Below are 12,247 nucleotides of genomic sequence, written 5' to 3' on the forward strand. Positions count from 1 at the left end.
TTGGAGAATATGTTGCTTATTATTATGAAATAACTTCTAGTTAATCAACTGTAGAGAAGATGAATCAGGATGTTCTCTGGAATTCAGAATTTTTTATTTTTAGCTTTAGCTCAGAGTTCTTTTAAAGCTGCATCAATCATGAAAGGAGGAAGGCTTACTTGTTGACCAATATTTGAAACAGAAGAGTTAAAAGGAAAAGACTAAAAGAGCATACATTTGTACCGCCTCTAATTAACGATGAGAACCAGATATTCTTCCTTCTGTTTTTTTTTCCATTTAAAAATTTTAGCAAATACTAAATTAGACACGGAGGTTTATTTTTCCTTGGTTCTCTTACCTCAGCTGAGGTACTTGTCGAGCCGCCAGAGCATACAGCGCTACCCCGTCTATGAAAAGATCATCCCTGTGAATTGCTACTATACTACTGATAACAATGCTTAAATTTTTGAATAACCACACTGAGATAGTTAGTAATTATCACACCTTTATGAATGAGATAAAGGCATCATCTTTTAGTTCTGATACTGTTTGTTGAACTTTACTTTCAATCACATTTGCTAGGATGTACTTGTGTATTCCTCATTGAACTACAGATTACTCTAATAATAACAGAGCTATTCTGTTTGGAGGTCATTTTCATTGTTAATTGTCATGTGTAGGGTCCTCAGCTGGTGGTATTGAAATAGAAATGTATGATTTTCCAAGAACTTCAACTATTTCCTAGGTGGAGTGAAGTCACCAGGAAAGTGGAGTTTTGGGTTCAAATCTTGGAACAGAATGAGAATGGCGAGTACTGCCCTGTAGAGGTGATTCCTGCAAAGGACGTGCCGACAGGCGGGATCTTCCAACTCCGGCAGGTAATGAAATTTCGAATGTTAGCATTGAATTCTTTGGTGCTGTAAAGGTTAATATTGGATTCCTTTTAGTGGAAACATCAGTGACGATGAAATCTAGATTGGCCAAGATCGTTTCTTCTGTTAAAGTTGTCTCTCACTTCATGTGTATTTTCTTTCATTTAAAAAAAAAACCTGCTATCTTTAGTATTTAAAGCCAACTTCTGTTAAATTGAAGTAAGAAAAAGATAAGCTTTAAAGTGACTTAGAATTGAATTGTTGGAAGTAAAACGAACATATCAAGCAGCATTAGAACATTTATAAAGATGCAGAGAGGCCGTGTGATACAGTAGAAAGAACATATGTAGAGTCTAATATGCCAGGGTTCGGTTCCAGCTGTCCCGTGGCCTCGCTGTGTATCTGTGAGCAAGTTCATCACCTTCTGGAATCTTGCCTCAGGTGTGATGTGGAGGGGATGATAACACTAGCCTTGTAGAGTTAGTGTGAGGGTTAGAAACTAATTTCTCATGGGTATGCAGAACCCATTGCTAGAGACTGCGGAAGCGGGAAGTAGGGAGGCCAAAAGTCCACCAGTTCTCCACTTCTCCATAGACATCAATAGGGTGTCGTAGAATTCAATTCCATTTGGACCCTAACCCACCCAGAGTGAGCATCACGCCACAGACTTAAGGGCTCAGACTTAAGCACATGGCCACCTTCACTTCAGATGCCAGCTGGGGCCCCAGGTCACCCACCTTTCTGTCTGACTTGGCTGTATTTGAGGGTTCCTGCGACTCAGGTGGCATGATTTGCTGGTGTGTGTGTGCACGCTCAGTCGTGTCCGACTCTCTGCAATCCCATAGACTGTGGCCCGCCAGGCTCCTCTGTCCGTGGGATTCTCCAGTCGAGAATAGTGGAGCGCATTGCATTTCCTTTTGGGAGATCTTCCTGACCCAGGGGTCGAACTTGTGTCTCTTGCATTGCAGGCAGGTTCTTTACCGAGCCACTGGGAAAGCCCTAACAATGGACATGTGAAATTAGGGCAGCTGGGTAGATGTGAATACCTGCCAGCAAGAAACCAGTATAGCAAGTGTGTGAGAATTGTCACTTAACTCCAGACAGATGCAATCTATAGTATCTGTGCTGAAGATGAAAGATGAGAGAGAACATCTTAATAGAATTTACATATGAGACTTACACTTTTTTTGCTATTCTTTACATGAAGTCAATGTTAAGTAGATTATTATATCCTATGATAGTTTACATACTTTAAAACAGTAGTAAAATATTAGAATGGCTCAAGAAAATAAACATTGAAATCATTCAAAGAAAAATATAAGGTTAAAGGGAAAAGAAAGTTTGCTTAAATATTTCAATTTCTGAATGTCTTGGGAGGAGGAAAATGATAAGCACTTGTTTTCTGACCCTAGTAAATGACTTGTAGCACATTCATTCATGTATGGACAAGGCACTAAAAGCAAAAGGAAATTAGTTTAAATTATAGTGTGAGATATATACATAAAATAGGATTCAGAAAGGCGTGAAGAACATCTTTTCCTGAACATCTGTTGAAACTATATATATCTTCTTTGGATGCCATAGAGATTCATCTCCTGGAAGGCAAGACCAGATAATATTCTGTGGTTTGGTTTAAATTAAATATTTAAGTGTTTCTCACACTTCTGGCAGCCTTTATTGAAAGTGATCAAAGGTATTTTGAACTTATCAGAAAAGGCTTTTTTGAAGAATGTGTGTCTTGACTTGGATGGTGAAAGAATCATACCAAGCTGGAAAGGTTCTTCATATATAAATGGCAGAAATAGAGATAGAGGGTAGATTAGGCACATTTGTGTAGAAAGTAATATATCGAAAGACCTGGAAAGCAGTAACAGAAGGGGTTATATAGGCTTGTGGGCTTCCCTGGTGGCTCAGTGGTAAAGATTCTGCCTGCCAATGCAGGAGACATGGGTTTGATCCCTGGGTTGGGAAGATCCCCTGGAGGAGGAAATGGCAACCCATTCTCTTTGCCTGGGAAATCCCATGGACAGAGAAGCCTGGCAGGAGTCTCAAAAGAGTCGGACAGGTGTTGGTGATTAAACATCAGTACAGGCTTGTGGCAGCTCGTTAATTCATGGAGGGCCTTGGATGATAGGCATATTAGAATTTAACATTTTGGGTTGGCCAAAATATTAAGAGAAGAAGAGAAGGCAATGGCACCCCGCTCCAGTACTCTTGCCTGGAAAATCCCATGGACAGAGGAGCCTGGTGGGCTGCAGTCCATGAGGTCGCTAAGAGTCGGACACGACTGAGCAACTTCACTTTCACTTTTCACTGTCATGCATTAGAGAAGGAAATGGCAACCCACTGCAGTGTTCTTGCCTGGAGAATCCCAGGGACAGAGGAGCCTGGTAGGAGGCCGTCTCTGGGGTCGCACAGAGTCGGACACGACTGAAGCGACTTAGCAGCAGCAGCAGCAAAAGGTTCGTTCAGGTTTTTCTATAACATCGTATGGAAAAACTCAAACATTTTGGCCAACCCAATATTTCACAGTTGGAACCTACTGTTCTTGAATAGGAAAGTTCCAGAGGAGAATTTAGGAGATTAACCATATGCATTTGCTAGTTTTGCAGTTTAAAAATGGTGAAATAGCAGCAGTTATAAGAAATTCAGTAGGTTACATATTCTGTTCAAGGCTTTTCTCTGGAACATTAAGCCGTTCCTGGACCTTTTCCCCCATTGCCCCTCTCCTTTTCCTGTATCGTTCCCCAAAGTGTAGAGACCCTTCACACTGGGGTACACATTCAGAACAGATCGCTTTCTGTCTCCGCAAAGTAAAAACAAAAGGTAGCCATTTGTCTGTCTAAACTATTTTAGACAATTAAAATGGTTTTTGAATTACTTCACAAAATATCTGATACATAGTCCTTGGAAAATATTAAATCAAAGACATCTGCAACCCATCTTTTAAAATCTAGCTTGATAGGATCAATCATTGCCTAAGTTGATTTTCCTGATGATGCAAAACTCTTGGGAAGTAAAATCCAATGGAAGAGGGGAAGAGTGACTCAAAATTACATATTCTGATTCTGTTTTTCAAATTCTATTTGACATTCCTAAAATTTACAAGCCAGCTTTGAAGTCAGTGATTGGGGGTACTGGGAACTTTCTTTCGAAATGCTACTTCATTGTAAATGTTCAAAATCATGTAGTATTTATTGTGAAAATGTGCTTAAAGAAGGAACAGTGTCTTTCTGATCAGTTGTTTATTTTGAAACTTGGTTTAAAATTATTTTACTTGGGCATTAGAACAGTGAATTCAGGATAATATAACTGTTCTTATTAGTCTGATTACTTACTTTTTAAAGTAGATCTTTATATACTGAGTTTGGTAATTGGCTTTTTTAAAAAGGAAGTCTATCTGCCATCATACTATAACTTATATATCATGTATGTTTTTCTATAGCAATATTTTAATGTTTACAGTATATATTTCACTAATATACTATAGATAGTTTATATTTCATTAATATACTAGAGCTTGTGTTATGAATATTGTACGTTTAATTTACACCTAGTTTTTTGTTCTTCTTCATAGTGCTGTAAGAGTCTTTATGTGCATGTATGATTATTAAAACAGATTCCTAGAAAGTTGAATAGCTGAGTCAAGTGAAACTTATTTTTTAAGGCAAACTGCCCTGCAGAAAGCTTTTCCAATTTATATTCCCACCTACAGTGTATGTAATTGCCTTTTTCATAAACTTTGGGCAATATTATAAATTGCCTTTCTAAACAATAATTACTAGCTTAGTGAAAGTAAAGGTATTTCATGCTTATTTTAATTATTAGTTTAACATTTTATATTATTTTGTCGATTAGTAAATTGAACATTTTGTATTATCTAGCATTTTGCATTTCCTTGGTTAGAATGTTTTCTTTTAATGTTTTTTTTTTCTTTTTTTTAAAAAAAAGTAAACTATAGATTTGTTCTTAATTAGTTTTTGCTACTAAATGTGAAAGAAACAGTACCTTGAAAGCTAAATGCTTTTCTCAACATTTGCCTGTAGGGGTCTCTCTAAACCCAAATTTTGGAGCTTAGACCCATTTTCAGAAACTTAAAATTGTGTGTGGTGCAGGGGCAGTCCCGGCGAGTCCAAGTGGAAGTGAAGTCTGTGCAGGAATCTGGGACTCTGCCGCTGATGGAGGAGCGTATCCTGTCGGTCGGCATCGGGTGTGTGAGAGTCAGGGCGCCACGATCAGCGAAGACCCACGAGACCGTCCATGTGAGTCTCGGGACAGCCAACCGGCCAGTCTCCGGGAACCTGTCAGAAAACTGCCTTTTTTCAGTATCTTGTTTCCTTTGATATCTCTTTTTCTTTTCATCCTCTTTTTTTTAAAACTGCATCCATTTGCATAGAATCACTGCCCCAGGCTGTTGGTTGTCCCTGGTCCTTGGCAAGCTGAGGGTTAAAACATCTCTGCCTCCCGGAACTCCTCAGTGCCTGCTTGCTAGTCATTAACCCGCTCCCCCCCATCACCCACGTCTCCCCGGAAACCCCCTACTGGCTTATGAAGACTCTTTGCCAGCAGGTGTTTGATTTCCCCTGGGGAGTAGGACTATAAACCAGCAGGAAAAGTATTGTACTGGCTCCTGAAAAGGTCAAATGAGTGTTCTTCACTTTCCCATGAGGAGCTCGAGGTTTCACTCCAACTACCTGAAAACTGTAAAGTGAGGGTGGAAGTTGGTGGGAGCTGAACAGGCATATTCATAAAATTAGAAAATATAAACTATAGGGCTAGATTTGGATTGTTTAGTATAGCCCGATTCTTGGATAAATGCTGGTTTCGGCTCTGCATAATATATTTTTCCTTTTAGGAGGAAGAGGAGGACATGGACAGCTACCAGGTAATGAAGCATGGGTTAGCCTCATCAAATTAGCTTGATTAAAGTACTCAATTACAGGTTCTTGAGTCTTGCCATCCTGTCGCTTAATAATTACACAATTAGCTTTGATTCAAGTATTGCTTTTTTTCAAGTTTTAAAACAGAGTTGAGAACCACCCTTTGTGACTGTTTCTCCTTTTCCAAACCTGGGGCTCCTGATCCAGGCCCTTACAGACCCATTCTTCAGGTCCTTTTCCTGTTTCCCCAAAAGAGTGGTCTCAGACTGGGCCCCAGTGAATCTGCACCCCCGTAGGTGTCTTCACGCCACGCCCCTAGGTGTCTTCCACACTTTAAGCCAGGTCACCTTTGCCCATTTCTTGGAGTCATACAGATTTTCTTTCATTTTCTCCCTCGCTTCATTCCATACTCTCCTGAAAGATTTTGTTTGTCTGATAAGTTTTATTTTGCCAGTCTGGTTAGTCATCATCTAGGACTGTCAGAGCTCTTTGGATCCTGAATATGTCATCCAGTGTCGTCACCCTCATGATTTGGCTTCATTCTAATTGGATAAAAATGTCTGCCTTCCTATAAGTCACTGATAAAAGCCTTGCATCGGAGAGGGTTAAACACAGAGTCCTGTGGCACGACCGTACAGACTTCTTTTAAGCTGATGTTATTCCATGAATCACCGTCCTTTGGATGTGATATTTCATTTGTCCGTAATTTCGCCCAAGTAGATTCATTGCACATTTCTCCATCTTGTCCACAAGAATGTCAGGAGTTATTTGGTTAAGTGCTTTAGTGAAACCCAGATACGCCCAGTCTGCTCAGCATTCCCCTGATCTACCCGTCTCGTAACTTTATTACAGAAGGAAATGAGGTAAGATGGGCGGGTAGTCAGGTGTTGACTGGTAGAGTTTAGTCTCTTGATGACACTCCCCACAGAAACAAGGAGAGAGGCGCTTACGTGATGTACAGAGACTGGTGGAACATGTTGAAGACTGTAGTTAAGAAATTCGAAAAGTTCTTATGATGGTTCTAAAGGAAATAAATGTGAGGATTGTCAAATAGTATTTGTGAGTTTTGTGGGATCTTAGTTCACCAGCCAGGGATCGAATGTGCATTTCCTCCATTGGAAGGTGGAATCTTAATCACTAGACCACTGGGAAGTCCCAGCATTTGGGACTTTTATCAGCAAAAGAGACCTTGCAGACGAGCTCTGTTGTACAAATGCTTGAAGTTCTGTTCTATCCTTTGAGCCAACAGAAATGCAACTGGTTCTGGATATCAGAGAATGCCCTTTCAGGAATGGTCTTATTATAGGACACTAATGCTTTAATTTCTGAAAGTTTCTGTTCTTAATAATGGCTGAAGTCAACTTACAGTGATAACAAAAATGTTAGGGTGTAATACTTTACGTTTTTGAAGCCTATTAGAGTAAGGTAAGATAAGAGTTTCAGATGTACTGTCTTGACGACATATTTACTCTAAGTTCCTCTGTTTACTTCCAGGATCGGGATTTAGAGAGACTCCGTAGAAAATGGCTAAATGCATTAACAAAACGTCAGGAGTATTTAGATCAACAACTGCAGAAGCTTGTCAGTAAACATGGTACGAAAAGCAACTGGAACGTTTCCCTTCCCCCACATCAGAGTGTGGTTTATCCCCATTGGCCGTCACGGAAAGGAAAAGGAGATGAACTCGCCCATCACGGGAACCGCGAGAGCACAGGAACGGTGCTGATTTGTGTCCTGTCCTTTCAGAAGGACGGTTACCTGATTCTAACGATGTCTTTGCGTAGGTCTCCCTTCCCCCGTCAACGACGAGGAAACAGAGTATGTGCAGTAAGCACTGTCCCGCAGACATAACCACAGGAGAGGCCAGCATTTCTTGGCTTCTGGTCTGGAAGCCCCCAAACCGTCTGACTCTCAAGATCATTTCTGTTCTGTTCCTCTGTGGCCTTTGATGAACTGAAGGTGACCCCTCAGTGAGAGCACACCAGCCCCGCTAGCCGGTAGTCAGTGTTTATTCATGAGCAAACTTTCATCAGGAGTTGGGGAAGTCATAAGTTGCTGGTGAGCCCTCATCAGCCAGTACCCGGCATATACAGAGCGCACACAGGAGGAGGAAGTGGGCCACCTGTGTTTGATCCTGATTCCTAATGTTCTAGATAAGACAGAGGATGACGCCGACCGTGAAGCGCAGCTCCTAGAGATGAGGCTGACTCTGACGGAGGAGAGGAACGCAGTCATGGTCCCCTCGGCTGGCAGCGGGATTCCAGGGGCCCCGGCAGAATGGTATGGTGTAGCTCTCTGTCTTCCAGCGTTCTCCGTGTTCCCAGGGCTGCCTGCTGCCACTGGGAATGTTGCCTCTGCTTTGATTAATGGATGAGTCATAGCGTATGGAAAAAAAATTGTCTGAATTAGAGGAAGTGTTAAATTATTTTCATGAGTTGGAATAACTGTGCCCTAAAACTGTGTTTTATTAAGTAATATTGTTATTGGCCCAAGTAATTAAGATTTCTGAGAATCTAAATCAATATTTAGTACCATCACACTTAGCATTAAAAAAAAATAGTTAATATGTTAATTACTTGGGTCATTCCCTTAAAAGACTATTCACTCCTAATAAAATTGCATCTCCAGGAGTTTTTGATTTTGGTGCTGGCCTAAACTTAACTGTCAGCAGATGTTCTGTGCCGCTTTATAGAAATTAAAAATATTAAGTCACATGGGGCCCTTAGAGATATAACTTTGTAAGAAGGTATGTTTAAACAAGGGAGCTTCAACTTCAGTTTTAAACAGGGACATGTGTCTCCTGAGTTCTGGTATCAGAGTGTATGATAATTTACATGAGAGCACCGAAGGAAAGAAGCAGTGGTGATAGTCAAGTCTTTGTGGCACCTCTGATGTGAGATTACAGCAGACGCAGTACCCAGCATTATTATCGGTCGGCCTCTAATAGCTCTTAATATATGAAAGCTGAGATACAAAGCATTGGGTTGGCCAAAAAGTTACTTTGGGTTTGTTATAACATCTTATGAAAACCCAAAGGAACTTTTTGGCCAAGCCAATACATGCCACTGAGAAAGGCTGCTTTATTTGATATGCTGTTGTTCATTATGTTTTAGGACCCCAGTTCTTGGGATGGAAACACACATTCCTGTCATATTCCTTGACTTAAATGGTAAGTGAGGAAGTCCCTTCTGAAGGCTTTCCTCTGAAAACTTAATGTCTGAGTAACACCTGTTGTTGTTCAGTCACTTAAGTTGTGCCCAGCTCTTTAGCAACCCCATGGACTGCAGCCTGCCAGGCTCCTCTGTCCATGGGATTTCCCAGGCCAGAATACTGGAGTGGTTTGCCATTTCCTTCTCCAGGGAATCTTGCCAACCCAGGGATCGAATCCGTGTCTCCTGCATTGACAGGCAGGTTCTTTACCACTGAGCCTCTTGGGAAGCCCAAGTGACATTTAGATTCTAACCAGGTATGCTGATAGGCAGTTCTGCAGGCCTGAGGTTCAGGTCCATTTTATGTGTGCAAAAAGACTCTAATACCTCAACAGGGAATGAATTTCCTGTAAGCATAATGTTTTTATAACAGTGATAGGTATGTTTCATAGTGACGTGGTCTCACATTTCATTCTCCAGCCCATATTGCCCTGTGTGCTCTATTCTCCCTTCAATTTAGGATGGTAGTAATGTTTTCCTGCACTTAATTCTCAGGAAGAGACCTCTGTCCGGAAATGACTAATAACTAGTGATGCTCGTGTAGCGTGTTTTCTTTTGTCTGGTGTCTTCTTAGCGTTACCTAATGGATTTGCCACTTTTTCTGTGAGTTCTTGTGCCATCCATCCATGCATCACTCCCCCCGCCCCCGCACCTTTTAAAAATTACTGTCTTTTTTTCACTCTTGTGAAATATTTTGGATACAGCTACATTTTACATATATTCTGTCTAAGGAGAGAAACTGAAAATGAAAAGGTAAGATTAAAGAGCTAAAAATAAATTAAAAGTCAGCATTTAAATGCCAAAGACATCTGCGGAAGAACCGTGTATTAAAATGAACTGTCCTAAACAGACAAGCGTGGATGCCCTCCTAGTTTTCTTTTACCCTGAGAGTGCGTTTCAGCATCTCAGGTATTTAGCATCCTATCCTGTACCATTTGGCTTGGACTTACCTGGTGACTCAGCAGTAAAGAACCCACCTGCCAGTACGGAAACCCAGGTTCGATCCCTGGGTCGGGACAATCTCCTAGAGGAGGAAAAGACAACCCACTCCAGTATTCTTCCCTTGAAAATCCCATGGACAGATGAACTTGGTGGGCTGCAGTCCGTGGGGTCACAAAGAGTCTGATGGCCTAGCAACTGAGCATGCATGCCCCATTTGGCTTACTTGGATGTGTCGGCGATGTTTACATACGCAGGCAGTCAGAGAAGAACACTTAGCCACTTGCACTGTCTGTCCACCTGTCGGGGTTTTGAGGTCTTGCCACAACACTCTATCCTGCCTTGTTCTCTCAAGCCTTGGAGACTGAAGGCAGCTCTGTCCTGTCCTTACGTTAGGTTCCTAGGTGGGTGAGGGGTGTGTGCGGGTGTGCAGGAGGACTAGAAAGTGGGAAAGAACAAGCTTAAAGAAGACCTAGCAGTATGGATATTCCAAGACAGGAGCAGCACCCTGTTCAGCCTTATGCCTGTTTTTGGTCCGTGAAGCCCACGTCCTAGAAAAGAGACTTTTGAAGCTCACCCCCAAGCTTAGATGGATGGGGAATTGGGAGGGCCAGGACATGAATAATCAGAGCACCACAGGGCAACAATTCCATTTCCAGCTCATGTAGCCAATAGATTTGGTTTGTTAAATTTACCTGTGAGATCATTGGAATCACTCTCATTGTCATGTCTTCAGTGCACTGAAAGACAGGGAATTGGGGTTATAATCCTATCCTTAACATTTATGGGTTGACCTTGAGTAACCTCTTGGGTTTCTTGGCTTCCATCGCCTTCCATGCAAAATAAGGCACAGAGGCAGGCGATTGGATTGAGATAATTTCTTGCGGCGTCTCCCATCTCAGATGTGTGGACTGTTTAATGATCATCCTCTGTGTCATGTAAGATTTCAGGGCCAAAAGCAAATGAAATTTGAGGCAGGAGAATTCTGCTACTAAGCACATTGAAATGTAGCTGTTAGAGGTTATCCTTTAGAGTGATCTCCGTGTTTAATGGAACTCCTCCGCTTTTAGCTGATGATTTCAGCTCTCAGGATAATCTTGATGACCCCGAAGCTGGTGGATGGGATGCTACCCTCGCTGGGGAAGAGGAGGACGAGTTCTTTGAGCTGCAGATTGTCAAACAGCACGATGGAGAGGTAAATAAAGTGTAACTCAGGAAGGCTGGGTGAGAAGTAGCTCCTTTAACCTTTCCCCAGGCCTTTGGAAACAATCAGCAAAGTTATCATTTCAGTGCCTCCATTTCTCAAGAAATATAAACGAAAATCTTAATTGTGATTTCCGCGAAGAACGGAACCAGTTCCAGAAGGAAAGGACCAGTCAGATTATGCCCATTCACTGTGGCACTGCTCTTCCTGGTAAAGGATCTCTGTCAGTATTAGCAGTTCAGGTCAGCAGTGGTCCACTCTCTGGGGAAATGCTCCTGACGTACGTGGAGGCAAAACAGCATGATGTTTGGCACTGACTTTGAAACGCTTTAGGAAAGACTTGTGAATAAGGGGGAGAAGGACTAGACGAAGCCAGATGAAAATGTTTCAGTCTGAGTGATTAAGTGGGGCTTAAGTGGGGCTTCATTTCTAATTTTGAGTATATTGGAAAAATGTTGAAAGATTTTAAGGAAGGAAAGCCAGTGCAATACTTAGAAGGACATACCAACACTTAGTGTTATTCAGAGACGCAAAGCTTGAACTGGGGTGTGTTCTGTAAAAATAGTAAAACATTCTGGAAAACAGTGGGCCTGCACCCTTCTTTCATAAGCCAGTGTCATGAATGGCAAAGAAAGGCTAGGAGCCAGCCTAGGTGAAAGTGCACTGAAAGGTCAGGACAGCTACATGTAGTCTGAGATGCCAGATCAGAACTGCTGAAACATCCGAGCATGGACTCTGTATTACATAATAGCATTGTTCCGGTGTTACGTTTCCGGAATATGATCATTGTTCTGTGGTTAAGTCAGAGGAGGTCCTTGCTCTAAAAAGTCACTTGCTGGGACTTCCCCGATGGTCCAGTGGTTCAGATCTTGCCTTCCAAAGCAAAGGGTGGAGGTTTGATCCCTGGTCGTGGAACTAAGATCCCACATGTCTTGGGGCCAAAAATCTAAAACATCAAACAGGTGTAATATTGTAACAAATTCAATAAAGACTTTAAAATTGGCCCACATCAAAAAATCTTAAAAAAAAGAAAAAAGATACTTGCTGAAGTGTTCAGGGATAAAGAATTACACATCTGTAACTTACTCTAAAGTAATTCAGAAAAAACCCCAAAACAACAGCAATACTGAGTGTGTATATGTGAGAAAGAGGAAAAAAGGGAAG

The 12,247-nt window shown here is 41.6% G+C and overlaps 1 protein-coding gene across 2 annotated transcripts in view; it reads left to right on the top strand.

The window, feature by feature from the left end:
* Positions 1-12,247, top strand: part of KIF13B (kinesin family member 13B) — a 211,078-nt gene that overhangs the window by 138,948 nt on the left and 59,883 nt on the right. For both annotated transcript variants that reach the window (XM_040235363.1, XM_040235394.1), the window contains exons 24-30: positions 725-857; positions 4,967-5,113; positions 5,707-5,736; positions 7,226-7,325; positions 7,885-8,011; positions 8,845-8,900; positions 10,950-11,074. In XM_040235363.1, the coding sequence (XP_040091297.1) occupies positions 725-857; positions 4,967-5,113; positions 5,707-5,736; positions 7,226-7,325; positions 7,885-8,011; positions 8,845-8,900; positions 10,950-11,074 (718 nt within the window). The remainder of the gene's footprint in view (positions 1-724; positions 858-4,966; positions 5,114-5,706; positions 5,737-7,225; positions 7,326-7,884; positions 8,012-8,844; positions 8,901-10,949; positions 11,075-12,247) is intronic.

This window comes from Oryx dammah, unplaced genomic scaffold (assembly GCF_014754425.2).
Source record: "Oryx dammah isolate SB20612 unplaced genomic scaffold, SCBI_Odam_1.1 HiC_scaffold_1, whole genome shotgun sequence".
NCBI classification, from domain to species: Eukaryota; Metazoa; Chordata; class Mammalia; order Artiodactyla; family Bovidae; genus Oryx; species Oryx dammah.